Source organism: Salvia splendens, chromosome 19 (genome assembly GCF_004379255.2).
Source record: "Salvia splendens isolate huo1 chromosome 19, SspV2, whole genome shotgun sequence".
NCBI lineage: Eukaryota > Viridiplantae > Streptophyta > Magnoliopsida > Lamiales > Lamiaceae > Salvia > Salvia splendens.
The window spans coordinates 7,790,528-7,811,718 of NC_056050.1; the positions used below are offsets into that span (position 1 = coordinate 7,790,528).

A 21,191-nucleotide genomic window follows, 5' to 3' on the forward strand; every position below is an offset into this window, starting at 1 on the left:
TATTCATTTCCTTTTTGCATATTTTCTCATTTTTCCTTCTTGATCTCAGCCCCACGATTTTGTCATCTGATGGTTAGATTAGTGCCACGTGTCATTTAATAATGCAGATTTTCCGTTGAATAATGCACACCGACTAATAATGCACCATTATAGTGTAATAATGCAGATTTTCAGTTGAATAATGCACACCGACTAATAATGCACCATTATAGTGTAATAATGCAGATCATTTGGACCGTTGATGAATGAGATCTAACGGCTCATATTAAGAAGAATAAAGGATCTAAGGGATGAATAGGAGAATAACGCTCCCCTATATGTATATATATATATATATATATATATATATATATATATATATATATATAGGGTCTTAATCTATCAAAATACGCCCTTAAGTACAAAAATGCAGACCAAATCTGGAACGGGGGATCTGATTATGAACGGCCACGATTTAGTCTTGTCAACTATTTTGTTAGGTCATAATAATAACGAATTGAGGCATAAAATGGTAATATGGGAACTAAAAAAATATAAACTGACGTTCCGTTTTTTCTTCGCGGAAATCATGGGATCATTACTCAAAAATATAAACTGACGTTCCGTTTTTACTCTGGAATAACCATACTAGAAACGTCTTTACAATTCAAGCACGACAAAAAAAAATACCCAAAAATATAGACATATATTTGGGTCATACTAATTTATGTTATGTGTCATAATAAAAAATATGGTAAAATAGGGTCAAAATATAATTACATTCAAGTCATAACACAGGGATTATATGGCATAACCATACTAAAAACGCCTTTACAATTCAAGCACGACAAAAAAAATTTACCCAAAAATATAGACATATCTTTGGGTCATACTAATTAATGTTATGTGTCATAATAAAAAATATGGTAAAATATGGTCAAAATATAATTACATTCAAGTCATAACACAGGGCTTATATGGCATAACCATACTAAAAACGCCTTTACAATTCAAGCACGACAAAAAAAATTACCTAAAAATATAGACATATCTTTGGGTCATACTAATTAATGTTATGTGTCATAATAAAAAACATGGTAAAATAGGGTCAAAATATAATTACATTCAAGTCATAACACAGGGATTATGTTTTATACCACAAAAATTTAATTTATTCTAATATGTCATAATAGATGAAAATATAGGTCATGATCATATAAAAGGAACATTAGATGACGGAGCAAAATTATAGGAAATACTATAACTAACGACATAATGCAATTTACATAATTAACCTTTTAAGATTATAAGTAATTAAAATATTAATATCTACCCAATAAATCTAGCCGTTAATTAATGTAATCTTAAGATTAGATTGGCTAATCCAATGGACAGAAAACCGTCTGCATTTCTTGGTTTAAGCCAATACTTATTTTGATCAAATACCTATATATATATATATATATAGGGTAGTGTTAAACTCCTTTTCTCCCCTTAGATTTAAGTTCCTTCTTAATCTGGACCGTTAGATCTCATTCATCAACGGTCCAGATGATCTGCATTATTACACTATAATGGTTCATTATCAGTCGGTGTGCATTATTCAACTGAAAATCTGCATTATTACACTATAACGGTGCATTATTAGTCGTTGTGCATTATTACACTATAACGGTGCATTATTAAATGACACGTGGCATCAATCTAACGTCGGATGACAAAATCGTGGGGCTGAGATCAAGAAGAAAATAGGAGAAAATATGGAAAAAGGATTTGAATACAATCCTATATATATATATATATATATGAATAATAAAACCTTGTTTCGAGCTCCTCTTGTGAACGTTATCAAACGAGACTCTGCTCGCGCACGATTCAATGTAATAACAATCCTAGCACCGCTAGATATGAATCACCACCACCCAATGTACCAGGTGTATTGGGTTACGAAAAACTCGCACCTATTGGTAAATCAAAGTGGTACGTAATCAATATCGTGTGCTCAATGCTAACGCACATTGATTAAGAAATTAATTATCAAGACCTCGTCTTTCAGTAGATAGCATAAAGACTCGTCTTGCTGTTAGATCTAATTCAGTGCTATACCATACCAATGTCATCTTATTTCAGTAAGACTTAGAAATATGCGGACTGACATTGCAACCTTTCACGATAGGTAGTCTAAGCCTATCTAGGTTGTGAAAATCTTTTTTTTCTTTATTTAGAACTGACCGTGTTACCTTGAAGTGGACGACGCCCACAACAGGTCTACTAAAACAAAGACTTAGACTTAGTTACGTTGCTCATACATTAAATATGCAATAAACATCCATTAAATGTAAAACATAACAACATTATGACAAAAATAATCTGTTTTATTCCATTGGTAAATAAAATATAGAGTTTACAGTATTCAATCACTCAAAAGGTGATTTCTAGTATACAAAATCTAACATCTTCTCCATTTTCCCTTTTATAATTGGAGGTATAGACTAGAGGACACAATTACATAAATTATGAAAATATTATATTCTAATAAATCAATGTTACAAAATAATTACATGATTAATTAAAACCTGCAAGATTAGTTTCCCTACAAGGCTTTGATACATTTCTCGATCAGTCATTGTAGCCCCTTCGGTGATCTTCAGTCCGTGATTCATCATGATCGGAGTCTCGGATGGTTTACATTCGAGTAGTCCAGTTTCTGCTAATAAGTCTAAGACATATTTTTTCTGTCTTAGGAAGATTCCTATTTTTGATCTCAGGACTTCGATCCCCAAAAAGTACTTCATTACCCCAAGGTTTTTCATCTCGAATTCCTGTAACAGACTCTTATTCAGTTCTTCAATTTCCTCAATGTCATCACCCGTGATGATCATGTCGTCAACATAGATGATTAGACACGTTACCTTTCCTTCCCTTTTCTTCAAGAACAAAGTATGATCTGCATTACTTTGTTTATAGCCATATTTTGTCATGGCTTGACAGAATCACCCGAACCACACTCTAGGTGACCGTTTTAGCCCGTAGAGCGTCTTCCTTAGCTTGCATATTTGCCCTTCTCCAAACTCTTCCAAGAATCCTGGGAGAGCCTTCATATATACTTCCTCATTTTTCTTCAACTCTCCACGTAGAAAGGCGTTAGTTACATCAAACTGATGTAATGGCCAGCCTTACAGGCTGCTACTACCAACAAGGTGTGAACTGTACTCATTTTGGCCACCGGGGAGAAAGTTTCATCGCAGTCTATCCCATAGGTCTGGGTGTATCTTTTTGCCACCAATCTCGCTTTATATCTCTCGATTGATCCATCTGCCCGTCGTTTGATAGTGAACACCCATTTGCAACGTACAGGTTTCTTTCCCTTAGGTAAGTTACATTGTTCCCATGTACCATTTTTTATTAGAGCGTCCATTTCTTTCTTCATGGCCTCTCTCCAGTGCTCATGCTTCATCGCCTCTTCCCATGACTGAGGAATATGGACTTCTTCATATAGTGCTTCTTCGAAAGCCCGGGCCATCTCCTTGTATTGCCCCTGAACAGTGTTTGCTATAGAGTATCTAGATTTCCGCCCCTGCCAGTCTGGAGAGTACCGTTTTGGTGGTACATCCCTCATACTCCTGGGTGGCAAGAATCCACTCGATCTACTCGTGCTTGGATCCTCCTGTTGGGCCTCACTATTTTCCTGTATCACACTGTCAGTGCTAACTTGGGAATGAGTACTGGAGCTTACCTCAGGATTTGAAGACGGGGATGACGGAGGGGTAGGAGCATTGAACCTCTCGGGCTGTTCATGAGCGGATGAGGACGGCTCGGCGGGTATGCTAACCTTCTCTGGTGGACCGACATCTAGTGCAGATGCTGGCAATGGACTGGAGGTAGGACCGGGTGTATGGATTTGGTTTGGGACTTGGTTTGGGATAGGTAAGGATGATGGTGTATGGAGCCAACTTAGCGAGTCTGTGTTCTTATTATTCTCCCCCTGACTGCTAAGTTGGTATAAGTATTCGGACTCAACAAAGTCACGATTCAAGGTGGTATGGAGGTGTTGTGTTTTGAGGTCATAGCATCGGTATCCCTTTTGGTTTTTTTCGTACCCTAAAAACACACACTTAACAGCGTTTGGTGAAAATTTGGATCTGTTTTGTTTCGGGATATGGACGAACACTGAGCACCCAAATACTTTTGGTTCGAGGGTAAGAGATGATGGTATATTCGTATAGGCTGCGAGATAGTCTAAGGGAGTTTTAAAGTGTAAGGCATGGGTCGGGACTCAATTGAGGAGGTAAACTGCAGTTGCTACGGCTTCGGGCTAAAAGGAGTTTCGGATACGAGATTCGATGATTAGGGCCCTGGTCATTTCTAAGAGTATCCTATTCTTCCTTTCTGCTACCCCATTTTGTTCAGGTGTGTAAGCACATGTGGTTTGGTGGGCAAGGCCTTTTTCACTGAAGAAGTTTGTCATTTTGGTGTTTACATACTCTCCCCCATTATCTGATCTAAGAATTTGGATATTCTGTTTGTATTGGGTTTGTATGAGGCTATAGAATTGGGTAAATTTGTCAAAAACTTCGGATTTAGAGTGTAAAAATATACCCATGTCATTCTAGAACAATCATCAACAAATAACAAGAAATATCGAAAGCCATTATCACTAGTAACAGGTGCGGGACCCCAGACATCAGAGTGGATTAAAGAGAAAACATATTTCGCACGAGTATTATTGAATTTATATGAATGTCGATGGCTTTGGCCAAAAATCATGTCTCATAATTTAAAGGATGTGAAGTGGCTAAATTAGGAATAAGCAAATGTAGATATCATATGGATGGATGTCCTAACCGACGATGTCAAAGCCAGGTTTGCCTGTCAGTCAGTCCTTGAGTCAGCATCGCGGTACATTGTTGAGCCATCTTATCCACGTAGTAGAGCCCCTCGGTGTTCAGTGCCACGCCCAACTATCTCCCCCGTCCTCGTATCCTGTAAAATACAAAATCCTGGTTGCATTAGTAAGTTACAGTGAAGTTCCCTTGTCGCTTGACTAACATACACCAACTTATGAGACAAGGAATGGATGTATAAACAATTTGAAAGACTCAATTTAGGTGAGATTGTAATAGTCCCCGCCCCCTGAACATGTGCAACTTCCCCACTATCAATTCGAATGTATTTTTTCCGAGTACTAGAGATTTCCTTAAAATCAGAGATATCAAATGACATGGTATCCGTGGCCCCACAATTAAAAATCCAATGATAGTATTTTTCTTGGGTTTCAGTGAAGGTGGACGAGAGAGCTAAGGCTTAGAAGGAATTTGTACATGTTATATTGGGCTCAATATCAAATTATGCTTTATCTAGGGCCTTAGGATTCAACATGTGGGTTTTTTTGGGGTTAATTTGGAAATTTTAGGACTTGTTGGGTGTGTGGGACAATAAGTCTGTGGAGTGGGGCTGATTGTATAAGTCTGAAACCTTGCAGGGACCAAAATATAATAAATGGGAATTATAGGGTAAGTAAGGAGGTATTTGAAAAACTGAGGGGTTAAAATCGATTAACCCCACATTACCTCCGGATGCCCTAATTGACATCGCTGCTCTTTCTTCTCCAGGGTGATTTCTGGCTGGCAGCGCGCCGCTGCTGCTCGCCGGTGGTGCCGGTGCTGGTGGCTCGGTTCTCACCGTTCCAGCCTCCAGTTACTCATGCGATCGAAGGCCCCTGGTTCCACAATTGATTCCCGGTTGTCCAGAAGCCGGTTGCTGATCCTTCTTGCGTTGCCGCCTGGCCACTGTGATTCCACGGCTGGTCGCTAGTGGCGACGGCAGCCCGTCCCCCTTGGCCTCGATTTCGAGCGGCCCTTGCCTTCTTCATCTCATCCCACCACTCGGGAGAGCCGATTCGAAGGAAGCATCCTTCTTGGGTGTGCCTCTTTCCCCCACAATGAGAGCAGGTGAGTTTGCTTTTGTGTGCCTCTTCCGATTTTCAGCTGTTCCACGTTCGGTAAGATGTGTGTGGGGAGTGATTGGGCTGCGGTGATGGTCGACTTCTGTCGATGGCAGCGAGTCCGGAGCCTATTCCGCTGTTTGGTGGCTCTTTGACTCTGAGAATGCCGTCGTTAATTGCCTGCCTTCGTACCATTCCGTAGGCTTTCTGGACTGATGGTAATGGGTCCTTGTCCATGATTTCCCTTTTGATGTTCGCATAATTATCATCTAGGGCACTGAGAAATTGGTATAGGCGATGACGCTGTTCTCGCTTGTTATAGCTTTCCACATCCGCTGGGTTGGGGTCTCGGGTATCAATTGATATCCACAAGTCTTGCATTTTGTTCCATAGGCCTTCCAAGGTCGTGTTTCCCTGTTTGATTGTCATAGCTTGTCTGTGCAGGTCGTAGATCTGAAACGGGTCAGTTCCGCTTCTATACGTGATGGCCAGACCTTCCCAAAGGTCCCTGGCTGTCGCGTACCTTGACACCTCATTCACAAGTTCTGTCTCGAGGTTGTTGATGATCCAGTTGAATACGCAGTGATCCCATTGCTGCCATTTCGTGTAGTCAGGATCGCCGATTGGGGGAGGTTTTGAAACTCCAGCAATGTGAGAGGTCAATCCCTTCCCCCAATTGCTCGTTCCATGAGATTGACCCATAGGGGGTAATTATCCGAGTTCTTTCTATTCTTGTTCTAGGCCACTAATGGAATTTCATTTTAATGAAGGAGATTAGATATATTCCGACTTAGGGAGTGACGCATAAGTGTTATGCGTCGTTATTAATGAAACGCACAACCCTTATGCATCTTTGATCAATGACGCACAACCATTATGCGTCATTAAAATACGCATAACCCTTATGTGCCACTCCGTAATGACGCATAACCCTTATGCGTCGTTCATTCAGCTTTGAACAATACGCAGAAGGCAGAAGCAGCGCACAGAACACACATTCAATTCCTCTCTCGGGTGTAGGCGATTTCCGGCGATTTCCAATGTTTTCTCCATAAGATCCGGTAATTTGTTCATCAATTTAGCTACATTCATCATTATTCATGTTTATTTTGCTTTTATTTGTTAGTTTTACCCAATTTATTAAATTAGGGCTTGTAGGAAAAATGTCCATAGTTGTTGTTGTTTTAAATGTTTTTGATGCAGAAATCATGCAATTATTTGTGAGTTTGTATTGGGTGGTAGAGTAGTTCAACTACCACATATGGGTATTGGTTATGAACCACCTCGTGTGAGGAGCTCCATCATATTAAATTCATGTGTTTCGTATTCTGAATTGGTAGCAATGATCTGTGATGCGATGAGAATAGATATGAGCCAACACACAATTGAATTATTATGGAGACAATGTATAGTCTTTGCTTCCGGTATGAGTTATACATGTTCTGTGATTTGCAATGATGAAAGTGTGACGTTTATGTTCAACAATGCTCAAAATCCAAGTGGGTGTATTGAATTATTTGTTGAGTATTCACCTGTGAGGAGTTCAGAAATCCCACCAGTTGTTGATTATGGTATTGGATCATCTGCGAGGGTTGAACAAATTAGCTTTGACTGTGGTATTGGATCATCTGCGAGGGTGGAGCATATGAGCTTTGATCGTAGTATGAATAAGCAGAGAGATGTTGTAGATGTTGCTGATGTTGGTGTTGGATTGAATGATGAGGTACATGTTGCAGATGATCTTGATGAGCCTGCGCCACTATCTGAGACAGAGCCAGACCCTGATCTCAGTGATGGTGATGGTGCTGATGATGTTGATGATGTTGATGGTAGTTCTGATGATGAGATAGTAGCATGTAAATCTATTATGCAAGGTGAACAACCACTTCAGGAATATAATCCTAGGGGGTTTAGATTCTTTCGTGAATTACCAAGTCTTCCGTCTGGAGTATCTGATGATGTTGTTGATAATGAACACAACCTTTTGTATTGGGATGAGAAAGAGCCGCATCGGATTGTGTTGGGAACAAAATTTGATTCCAAATTACATGTGAAGACTACTATAACTATGTGGAGTTTGTGGAATGAAAAACAGTTTAAGGTCGTCGAGAGCAAATTAAGAAGGTGGCGTGTCGTATGCAAATTTCCAGCAGGAACGACAGCAACAGGGGCAGGCATCATCAGCACCACCGACGCTGAAAAGGCGAGGGAATATAAGTGGGAGGTTTCAGTTACACAAAGGTCGCATGACGATATGTGGGAAGTTAGGAAGTGGAAGGATCGACATACTTGTGTAGGCCATCGTGCTAACAGAGATCATGCTAACTTTTCATCGGCAATGATGGCTCTGTTGATTCGACATCATGTGCAACAATGTACCGATTTCAAGGTTTTCTCAATAATAGCTGACGTTCAAGACAGATTTGGTGTGTTAATCAGTTATAAGAAGGCATGGTATGCAAAGAGAAAGGCTATAGAGTTTGTATATGGTGGATGGGATGAATCATTTAGGCAGTTGTCAAGCTACATGTTTGAACTCCAGTCATAGAATCTGGGCACAATTGTTGAGTGGAGACACAACGAGCTGTTGAGTCAGAGGCGTACAATGGTGTTCAACTATGTTTTTTGGGCATTTGGGCCTGCAAACATGCGCTCCACAAGGCCGCACCGGTGTTAACAGTAGACGGGACTCACCTCCGAGGAAGATTTAAAGGTAAGTTGCTTGTTGCTTATGGTTTTAATGCTAACAAGACATGCTTTCCTATTGCATATGCTGTGGTGGATGAAGAAACCAACAACAGTTGGTCGTGGTTTTTGGATCATGTAAGAACTCATGTGGAGAAATACAAGAGAGAGGTGTGCATTATATCAGATAGGCACAAAGGAATCTTGAATGCAATGGAATCTGAAATCATGACAAGGGTCCCGCAGATACACCACAAATTTTGTTTGCTCCATGTGAGGGCAAATGTGTTGAAGAAGCACAAGGGCCACAATGTGAAGGCCATGATATGGAAGTTGGGGGTCAGTACTCAGGAACGTAAATTTGGCAGAAGACGCCGGGCACTATATGATGTTAGCAGTGGTGCGGTTCGAATGCTCAATAGAATTACAAAAGAATGTTGGTCACTGTGCTACGATGGTGGACTTAGGTGGGGGGTTTCCACAACAAACATGTCGGAGTGCTACAACAACGTGTTGAGGGGTGTGAGAGAGTTGCCTATTAGAGCGTTGGTTGATTTGACATTTTGGAGGACGGTACAATGGTGGGTGCAGAAGAAGACAACAATAGAACACACCGAAGGTGAGTTAACCCCATGGGCGAGGGACTGACTTGCTAAGAATGACTCAAAGGGATGAAAACATTACATTACTGTCATTGACCGAGATACATGGAAGTACCATGTCCGAACTCAAGGAAAAATAGAAAAAGGAGTGTCAAAGGGCAACAACGTTCAAATAGTCAAGTATTTGGATTCGAGTTGCAGTTGTGGTAAGTGGCGGATGTGGAGAATTCCTTGTTCGCATGCTTGTGCGGTTGCTAGAGACAGAGGTCACATTATGATTAACCTCATAGATGACTGCTACTACCTAGGTACATGGAGATCACAGTACTATGGTCAAATTTCATTTGATGCACCAAGACACGAAGATTATTGGGTTGAACCTTCATGGAAATTGAGCATCACCCCTCAGTAGTTGATTCCTAGAATGCGTGGCCGAGTTAGAAGAAGGAGGATACTTAATCAAATGGATGTCCGCGAGGAAGATGAACCGAGAGCTCCCCGCCGTTGCAGAAACTGCGGGATAGAGGGGCATGACCGAAGAAATTGCTAAGCCGGTGTTGTTCAGTAACTTCGTGGTATATATTTGCTTTTGAGTTGTGTATTGATGATAAACTCGTAGTTTAGCAAGTATTTTGGATGTTTAACTTGAATATTCAGTGTTTTGTAGCATATTACTTTAGTTTGCATCCATTATCCACTATTTAAGTGTTTAAATTTCATTTGTCAAGTGTTTGTAGTTAAACAGGTGAAAATGAGTTGAAAAAGAGTTCGGGACTGGAGTACAGAGACTTCGCCCGACCGGGCGTTCGTGCATAAGGAAAACGCCCGGTCGGGCGTTTTGAGCAAATTGAGAGTCCAGAAAGTTCGCCTGACCAGGCGTTATGGCGACATAAAATTGCCCGGTTGGGCGAACTTTCTGGACATAATGTTCGCTCAATATATGTGACCAAAACCAACATATACCAACATCATACATAAAACCTATTTCCCCGAAGGCGTGAACTTTGTTGGAGCTTTCCCTTTGTTCTTCCTTGTTGAAAATCCCCTGAATACATTGTGCATGGCCTTCCCAATCTTACTGGATGGATGAACTCTTCGCAGTTGGCCGTGAGGATCCCTTGGTCGGGGGTCGAAATATTTCTTCATCATCATCTGCCCCGCCCTCTTCTTCCTGGCCCTCTTAATCCTGGCCCTCTTCTTCATGGCCCTCTTCTTCCCCCACAGGATCCACAAATTGATAATTCTGGAAGTATGGATCACGTCCTGCTAGAGCTGCATCCCAATCAGACCCACCGCCAAAGAATGAATCACATGATGATCGTGCTCCCCATTGCGAGGGCTCGTGGGTTGCACCACTCAACTGAGACTGTGACCCTGGGTAGACAGACCAACCTGGGGGATCGTACTCTGGATTCGAGGGCTCTGGTACCGCATACTTGCGGCTGCTGCGGCTGCAACAACCTATGTTGTCGTGTATTTGTCCACCCGTCTGAACACCCGACAGTCCATGACGACGAGAAGTTGGTGGGCGTGGCGGCATGACCACATTTCGCCGTTGCGAAGATGGATACTCCATCACATTAGTATGGTTCATCCCACAAAGGGCACTAGCAGCCATTTCTCGAATCTGCCGTAACTGAGGGTCTGTGTCATGTTCAGAGGTCAAATGCCATATCCCCTGAAGGGTATCAACCTAGATAATACAAATACAAAAGCATTACAATCAATCTATACTAACTTCAAACTAAATACATTTTTATAAAAAAAACATAACATACCGACAATAAATTAGAAGAGGCTGACTCGTTCATCCCATCAGTTGCATGTGTCCCAGGTTGGACTAGGTGCGATACTGTGATCCTATTGTACCAAGCTATATAACCCGGATTAATGCGACCATCCATTGTCGCCGTTGCATGGTCAAAAGTTGCTTGGAACCTGTCGTGTCTCAAGTCTCATTCATCAATGAAGTATTTATGTACCTTAGCCCAATCAGCGCCCTTCCTCCCACGGTGGTGACTTTTACACAAATGTCCCGCATTATGTAGCATCCTATCACAGTACTGAGGAATACGCTGGTAGCGGTTAAATTGTCGGCAAACGCGTCCAGCCTCGTGTGCCTCGACAAATGACCAGCACACCAAATAAGTGTCACACAAGAATGATGCAGTCGAATCAATTCAGTAATCAGGCAAGATACAATCTGCATACGGTGTCCACAGAAACTACAAAAAATAATATAAAAATCACAATTAATTTCATACTATAGTAAATTCATTAACTAAGACAACAAAAATAAATTTCACCTGGCCGGGACGAATCACTGATAATTGATCACGATAATGAGCAACTGAATGTCGTAGAGCATTTCCAATTTCAGTAACACCGTGCCACCTATACATAATATTAATGTCAAAAGTTACAAAAAAAATAGATAATTAAGTGAGTTAATGTAAAAAATACATTACTTGGCTCCACACGGGATATAAGGCGTGTGCATGGGCGATATCAAGAAGGATGGCCTCAATGTGGGCATTCTTTCCAATGCCCACAGCTGCAAAAGAACCATAGGTCCACCCACATCTCTTTTTTGACTGCCTACAGAAGCCTCGCACAAATAATGATACAGAAAGGCTAGAGCAGCACTACCCCAACTGATACTAGACACTTCTTCCGGAACGTCAAAGGCATTTAACCACATAAAGGGGACCTCGCACCCTGTGGTGTCCGGTAGAATAAGCCTCCCTAACAGGATCAGAGCATGTATACGTGCTCTTTGGATGTATTCATAATATGCAGCCCATCACCCAAAGGTATCGTTGTTTGGTGGATAAGAGACGTCATTAACAACCCGCCCTGCTTCGTTTCTGTTTCTGCGTCAGGTATCCATCCCAACACATCTCAACACTTGCTGGGTCAATCTTCATATCCGATAGGGTAGTCATGGCCAGTGAAAACACGACCGTCTGCTCACAAACCCCGCAGGCTTTGCACATCCTGTAAGGTTACAGTCACTTTTCCAACTGGTAGGTGGAAACAGTGTGTCTCAGGCCTTCAGCGCTCGATCAACGCAGTTATAAGCTCGTTGTCCATCCTCATCGGCCTTTCACATTCTAACACACCTTTGAACCCCCATACATCAAGCCAATACTTCACATTTTAATGTATTGGCACTGCCCAAACCTTGCTCTCCGTCCTACGAACTCTCAAAACATTTGTTGTGCCATTTGCCAACAATGAAGCTGAAATGTGTTCGTTTTGATGGAATAGTAATGATGGATCCTCAGGTCCATAACATAACTGTTCGTCGGAACTTGTAGATGCCATCTACTTCAAAACATTCACCCAAAATTGAAATATATTGTAAAACATAACCAAGATACAATTTTTATCATAAAAACTCAACAATCTAACTAAATTGCAACTTCAATTGAAAACGACACGCTATATTCCAATTTGAAAACATAATCATGATTCAAATAGGCAACAAAAGGGGTGCAATTACAAAAACTGAATCACTTAGTTCTACCCATTGAATTATATGCATATGAAATACACAAATAGGCAACAAAACAACAAAAATCGACCAAAAATCCATCAATTTCATCATAAACCCTAATTTTGCTAAATTACGGAAAACCTGCACAAATTAAGCAATAAAGGATGTATTTAGCAAAATTGAAGAACAATTACCGGAATATGTCTGAAAATGATGGAGATTCGCCGGAAATTGCTGAGATTCGCCGAAAATTGCTGGGATTCGTCCGATTTCTTTCGCTTGGTTTGCTGCTTCTGCTCTCTGTGCTGCGAAGCCTTCTGAGTGTTTTAAAACACGACGGAAGACGCATAAGTTTTATGCGTCGCTAGGGAAAGACGCATAAGTATTATACGTCATTTAATAAACACGCATAATTCTTACGCGTCACTAAATAACGACGCATAATTCTTATGCGTCACTAAATAAAGACGCATAATTCTTATGCGTCACTGAATAAAGACGCATGACGGTTATGCGTCTCTCAATTAACGACGTATAACTGTTATGCGTCACTCCCTGAGTCGGAATACAACTAAACCCCTTCATTAAAATGGCATTCCATTAACATGCATTACCAAAAATAGAATTTTTCCGTAATTATCCCCATTGAGTTTGGTTTTGATGGAGATTTCTCCAAAGGATTCAGGTTGGTTTGAGTTTGGGGGTTGTGAGGTCGATGATGAGTCCGATTTTTTGGGAATTTCTGAGACTTTGTTTGAGAAATTCTGCGAATTGGGCAGCAAATTCCATGGGGAATTGGTTTGTGGCTGTTGGATTGGTTTTTGGTGTGCTGTGGGGTGATTCTGTTTCCGAGTTTTCGGAATCTGACATGGTTTTTGGTGTAGTTTTGGTTTTGCAGGGATGAGGATTTAGTGGTTGCTCTGATACCTCCTTAAAGATGGTAATCGAGAGATGAGAGATTATTAGAAGACACTGGTTTGTATTTCTTTTTTTGTTTTTATTTGTGTACAATACATCCCCTTTTATAGGAATAGATACATGATAACTAAGGAAAATATCAATATATTCTAATTGTATCAATTTCCTATCAATCTTATTCTTCTAACTAAAATAGAGTGGTTTATTCTTCTTTCCTTTCTTGTATTTTAGGATATTCTCTTTTCCTTTCTTGACAATATATAGAGAAGATACTACTTATGGTTCTGCATTTCCGTTGTTGATCAAGTCATCGGGGTTGCGACCTGATGTTCTGTTGTGGGATGAATATTTATATGATAAGTCGTCAAGCATGGCGCTGAATTGGAGGATTGGAACGGTGAATTGTAAACATGCGCGATTAAATCTGACTGATTATGTGTGTCAAGATAACACCGGCTGCATTGATTTTGATGCAGGTCTCTAATTACTCCAGAGGCAATGCTTACCTCAATAAAGGCTGCCAAGGTTGCTAATCTTTTCTTTTACTATTCACCAACATGAATTAAATTACATCTTGTGATTAAAGGATACTAATGACTTATATTGCACGTATTTTGTGTGGGCTTTTAAACAGATATTGATGAATAATACAACTAATACATGCGTCTCAAATTCAATTTGCAAAAATGATGTTGGGAGTTATCATTGCTCATGTCAAAAAGGGTATATTGGTGATGGGAAGAAAGATGGCACATGTTGCATTCAACAGCCGCCATCCAGAACCAAGGCGATAAGGTAACCATAAAATCATCATATATATGTATGTGCAACTCAATAACTTTTCAGGTTCGCATTTTCACATGAATACATTTGCATTTAGGTATGAGCTCTACGGTGCTAGTTTTAATGTGCTTTGGGTTATATAAGGTGCTCCAAAATCGAAACCAAAAAATGGTTAAAGAGAAAATTTTCAAATGAAATGGAGGCCTTCTCTTGCAACAACAAACCAATCAAGGCATTCTTGGAAAAACAAAAGTTTTCCCCTCGAATGAATTAGGGGTAACAACTGATAACTTTAACGAAAGCAGAATTCTTGGACATGGAGGCCAAGGCACGGTCTATAAAGGAATGTTATCTAAAGGTAAGATTGTGGCCATAAAGAAATCAAAGTTGGTTGAAGAGGACCAATTGGAACAGTTCATAAATGAGGTGGTCATACTGTCGCAAATCAATAGCATGAATGTAGTTAAATTGTTGGGTTGTTGTTTAGAGACAGACGTTCCGCTGCTTGTCTATGAATTCATGCCAAATGGGACCCTTTTTGATCTCATTCATGATCCAAATAACGAATTTCCATTTTCATGATAACGCGTTTGAAAATTACATCAGATATCTACACTCTGCATCTTCCATGCCTATCTATCATAGAGATATCAAGTCTAGTAATATCCTTATCGATGAAAAATATGTTATCAAGGTGTCGGGTTTTGGAATTTCGAGGTCCATTCCTACGGATCAAACTCACTTAACTACTCTAGTTAAGGGAACATTTGGCTATTTAGATCCATAGTATTTTTAGTCGAGTCAATTCACAGAAAAGAGTGATGTTTATAGTTTTGGAGTAGTTCGTTCTGATTGAGCTTCTTATAGGGCAAAAGCCAATATCTTTTGATTAAACAGAAGAGGATAGAGGTCTAGCTACACGATTTCTAACATGCATGGAAGAAAATTGTTTGGACACAATTTTAGATCCTCGTGTTTGGGAAAAAAGAGAGAAAGGAAGAAGTGATACTAATCGCAAGGCTTGCACAAAAATGTTTGAACATGAAGGGGAGAATGAGACCGACTACGAAAGAAGTGGCTATTGAATTGGAATGTTCTAGGATATTTGAAACATCGACTGGTGTTAAAGTTGAATCTGAAGATGCGAGAAACGTAAGATATTCTCAAGACATGCCCACGATGATTTCGGGCATTGAATACACATTGACAGGTAGTTACAAGAATGCTTCTGTATCATCGTCATCAGACACACATCCTTTAATGCGCATCTACTATTTGAATGTTCATCGTAGTATAGAACCATATACAATACACTCAAAGTAACGCACTCACTCATTGCACATTTTCTTGTGAGATAATAAAGAACACTTAGTTCTACGCGAGGTGTGAGATCAAATTTGATTTAATATATTCTTATGTTGATGTGCTTAATATTATGATTGTTTTGATGATTTTGAAAATTGAAGGTTGTTATGTTGATGAAATGATACGAAGCTACTTAGACAATCTTAACCATAGTTATGTAGATAATCCAAGCATCTTAACGTTGTTGTGATTCAGTAGTTGTTAAATATATTATAAAGATTTATGGTCTAGTTTGAGTATACCACATACTGTTAGAAAAGGAATTGATTATGCATTAACTATGGAGAATCAATTACTGTAATCAAGGATGAACATAATATATTTCAGAAAATAGAATGATTTGTTTAACTAGTATAGAACTTACCATGTACATGTTTCTACTCCCTATTTAAAGGGATCTCTACATAGAGAAATAATCATCTCATTCTAACCTATCGTTCTCTACCATTATCTCTTTCAATTATGTTTTCTGCACCATTTAACATGTACCAGAGCAGGACTCAGAAAAGTTTCATCATCGTCCCTAAAACCTTTCCCGACCTTTAGCCAAAACCTGCAGAAAACCTTCCAAACATGTCAGAAACTGATCAAAATACCAGTTCATCCCAGTCGGATGAAATTGCCTGGAAAATTGCCGAAATCATGAGTAAAAGTCTTGCCATGGTAATACCTCAAACACCCAAACCAGAAACAACAGAAAACCCACCAGAAAAACCAGTTGTGTACAAAATTGATACACAACCTCTCCACATCGGAGGAAATAAGTTAAATGGAGACAATTACTCCGAATTGGCCGTGTTGATGAAGACGGCTATAAGCGGCAGGGGAATGGTATCTCACGTTACCGGAGTGCCGCCTTCCCCGCCACGAACAGATCCAGCCTTCCCGCAATGGCAACAAGCCGATCATTGCGTGTTTACATGGCTTACACAGAACATCGAACCGCGGCTGGTCAAGGTGTTGAAACAACCGACTGCCAAACACATATGGGATGCATTGGCAGTCACCTACGGGAGCGGAGGAGACAAACTCCAGATTTACGACCTGCACATCAAAGCCGGTATGGTGAAACAAGGTAATCAATTGTTGGAAGAGGTATGGAGCATCCTACAGGATCTATGGATGTCGATAGATCATAAACGAACAAATCCTATGAAGTACCCTGAGGATATGGAAATACACGACAATTGGATCCAAGAACAGAGATTATACACCTTGCTAACTGCCATTGACGGGAAATACGAATCAACAAAGAGGGAAATAGTTAAAATGGAACCACTTCCCTCGGTCAATATTGCGTATAATCTGATCAAGCAGGAAGAAACACAATCTCAAGTGTTGCAGTCAGGAACCATAACCACTGCGGATGGCATCGGGGCTGGACTCATCGCCCGAGGAGGATCGAACCAGTCCAGCGGCGGCTCGAGGGACGGCAGCAATCGGGGTGGATGTAGTTGGAACCGGCGAAGCAACGATGAAGACAAATCCAAGCTTGTTTGTTCCTATTGCAAAAAGAAGACACACATAAAAGAATCATGCTTCGAATTGGTCGGATTTCCTGATTGGTGGGAGGAGAAACATGCCAAGAATCTGGGGGCTCCACCGCCGAATCGCACACCCTGGAACCGCGGAGGTCACGCAGCGGCAGCCGTCGGAGGAGATGGAGGAGGATATCCTCACACCGCCACCGAGGGCAACAGGGAAGTCGCACAAACTCGGGGCACCGATAGGGGAACTGCATCGACCTGCGCTGCACAGCCGGCGACTCACACTGGTGCTGCCAATTTCGGTGGAGGAACGGTGATAGCGGACTGGACGGAAGCGGAATTCGGGAGAATGGAGGAAGACATGGCGGCGGGTGTAGGTAATGTAGGGTTTGAGGGATTTTTTAAAAATCCCCAAACTCTACAAAATTCTCACTTTTTTCCCAAAAATTTAGATAAATTACCTTATACACCCCATTTATTACCCAATGACTCCCGAACTTATATTTCGTGCAAATCAGACCCCAAATTGTGTGATATTCCTGTAAATGCCCAAATTGTGTGTAAGAATAGATTTCAGCCCCTAGAAAACTTGGGAATTGCATGTAAGGTGTCAAATGAACATGAGAAAAATGATAGATGGATATTTGATTGTGGGGCGACAGACACAATAACTTATGATGCCTCAGATCTTACAGGGATTCAAAACCCTCAGAAATCCCATATTCAGCTAGCTAATGGGGAGTTTACAAAAGTTGAAGATGTCTCACAAATTTTTGTCTATTAGCCATGTCATGAAGGAATTAAACTGCACCTTATTGATGCAACCATATTTCTGTCTACTGCAGGATATCCGAACCAGGGAAATAATTGGACGTGGCACTGAACGTGATGGACTGTACTATGTAGACGAGATAGCTCAAAAAGGAACTGCCATGCTAACTAACGGGTCAGCCGATAGGAAAGCTTGGCTTTGGCATCGGCGCTTGGGACATCCGTCTATCAGTTACTTAAAATTATTATTTCCCGATTTTGTTTCAAAACATGATGAGTACTGTGAAACCTGTTTTTTGGCCAAAAGCCACCGAACTTTTTATCATTTGAATAATATTCGTGTTGATTTTCCGTTTTCATTAATTCACTCTGATGTTTGGGGGCCCGCACCTTTTACTGGGGGACAGGGACTTAGATACTTAGTTTTTGTAGATGATTGTACTCGCATGACTTGGGTGTACTTCATGAAACAAAAATCCGAGGTTTTTATACATTTTTCACATTTCTTTAACCTCATCAAAGCCCAGTACCAGCACTCTATAAAAATCCTAAGATCAGATAATGGGAGGGAATTTGTTAATTCTGCTATGACTAAATTTTTTCAAGAAAATGGTCTGATTCACAAAACCAGTTGTGCCTATACTCCCGAACAAAATGGCGTAGCCGAAAGGAAAAACCGTTCCCTCCTAGAAATGACCCGCTCTATGCTCATTGAATCAAAAGCCCCGCAACATTTTTGGCCAGAAGCCATTGCCACCTCAGCCTACCTCTTAAACAGATTACCCACAAGTATCCTCAAACACCAAACACCACTCCAAGCCATACCATCCTTCACTAAAATTCCACCACCCTTAACTCTTGAACAACGAGTCTTTGGGTGCTCTGTTTTTGTTCATACCCGAAAACATGAACGAACTAAACTTTCTCCAGGTGCGATTAAGTGTGTCTTCGTAGGGTACGGGGTAAACCAAAAGGGGTATAGATGCTTTGACCCTAAAACCAACCGAATGTTTGTCACCATGAATTGCAATTTCCTTGAAACCGAGTACTTCTATACCCATCTCAGCAGTCAGGGGGAGAATAGTAGTAAGGACCCGCTAAGTTGGATATCAGCGCCAATGCCAACGCCAAGTAATCTAGAAGTGGACCTAACAGGGACTGCAGTAAGCGGCTCCGCTGAGCAAGTCTCTGAAGTAGGACAGTTCGTCCCTGAAGGTGACACTCAGCCAACTACTTCCTCGTTGAGGCTATCCAATGTAAGTTTTGATAACCCTGTTCATCCGGTTCTCTTTACGACTAATGATGAACGTGTAGATGAAGAAACAGAGCCCTTTGTGGAAAGCACAAATGAGGAAACTAGTGAAGATGAGAAGGTCGAAGGAGTTGACCCCGACACAGGGGGATACATCCTTCCCCATCGGTCGAACAGGGGAGTTCCACCCAAAAGGTACACACCTGAGTGGATTAACAGGAAGGCTCGCTACTCCGTCGCTTGCCTAGCGACAAGTCACCTGTCAGAAATGGCTCAAGCATTTGAAAAGGCACTATATGAGGAAGAAGAGATTCCACAGTCATGGGAAGAGGCTATGAGACATAAGCACTAGAGAGAGGCGATGCAAAAGGAAATAGATGCATTAATTCGGAACAACACTTGGGAATCGTGCATTTTACCCAAAGGGAAGCGACCTGTGGGATGTCGATGGGTTTTCACTATCAAGAGGAGACCAGATAGCTCAGTGGAGACGTACAAAGCACGGCTAGTTGCAAAGGGCTATACTCAGACATATGGGGTAGACTATTCAGAAACCTTCTCCCCAGTGGCCAAGATAAACACAATCCGAATCTTATTGTCTGTGGCGGCAAATAGGGATTGGCCATTGCACCAATTCGATGTGACGAATGCTTTTCTTCATGGTGAGCTGAAGAAGGAAGAAGAAGTGTATATGAAGGCTCCTCCAGGATTCACAGCAGGCTTCAAGATGGGTGAAGGATGTAGGCTAAGGAAAACTCTATATGGGTTGAAGCAGTCCCCAAGAGTATGGTTTGGTAAGTTCGCCGGGGCAATGATCCGTTATGGGTATAAACAGAGCAACTCTGACCATACTTTATTTCTGAAGAAAAGAGTAGATAAAATCACTTGCTTGATTATTTACGTCGATGACATGATCATCACAGGTGATGACTTGGAAGAGATTGAGAGCTTGAAGAAGAATCTGTTTCAGGAGTTTGAGATGAAAGACCTAGGCGATCTCAAGTATTTCCTTGGGATTGAGGTATTGAGATCACAGAGAGGGATCTTTTTGAGACAGAGAAAGTACATTCTGGACATCCTAGCAGAGACGGGTCTCCTAGAGTGTAAGCCGGCAGAAACACCTATAGCAGTTAATCATGGATTGCAGATTAATGATAATGTCAAGTTGACAGATCGAAGTCGATATCAGCGACTGGTTGGAAAATTTATCTATCTATCTATCTACACCAGGCCAGACATTGCCTACGTTGTAGGGATCGTGAGTCAGTTCATGCATCGGCCACAAACAGATCATATGGAAGCAGCGCTCAGAATTTGTCGATATCTGAAGGGGACAACAGGACATGGAGTGTTGTTCTCTAAAAATGATAACCTTGAGATACATGGATACACGGATGCTGATTGGGCCGAGAATCTCAATGATAGGAGGTCAACCGCCGGGTACTTTACCTTTGTTGGAGGTAACTTGGTAACTTGGAGAAGTAAGAAACAGAAAGTGGTGGCCCTCTCGAGTGCTGAGGCAGAGTTTCATTGGCTTAAAAGTGGTCTAACTGAGATAATGTGGCTAAGAAGGTTGATGAAAGAACTTGGCCTCACTCCTAGCAAGAAGTGTCGACTATACTGTGATAACAAGGCCGCTATAAGCATTTCAGAGAATCCTGTTCAACATGATCGGACTAAGCAATTGGAGGTGGACAGGCATTTCATCAAAGAGAATATCGAAGGTGGTGTTGTTGAACTACCGTTTGTCCGCTCAGAAGATCAGCTTGCCGATATACTGACAAAGGCCGTTAATGTTAGAAGCTTTGAGGATGCACTTTGCAAATTGAGTATCGGAGACCCCACTACTCAATTTGAGGGGGAGTGTTAGAAAATGAGTTGATTCTGCATTAACTATGGAGAATCA

The 21,191-nt window shown here is 41.1% G+C and overlaps 1 protein-coding gene and 1 pseudogene across 1 annotated transcript; one reads left to right on the forward strand and one right to left on the reverse strand.

Moving 5' to 3' along the window:
* Nucleotides 1–5,962: 5,962 nt before the first annotated feature.
* LOC121778959 lies at nucleotides 5,963–6,625 on the reverse strand. Its single transcript, XM_042176332.1, has one exon. The coding sequence runs from the start codon at nucleotides 6,623–6,625 to the stop codon at nucleotides 5,963–5,965; it is 663 nt and encodes a 220-aa protein (XP_042032266.1).
* A 6,744-nt stretch (nucleotides 6,626–13,369) lies between these two features.
* On the forward strand, nucleotides 13,370–15,266 carry LOC121778961 (annotated as a pseudogene).
* The last annotated feature ends 5,925 nt before the right edge of the window (nucleotides 15,267–21,191 follow it).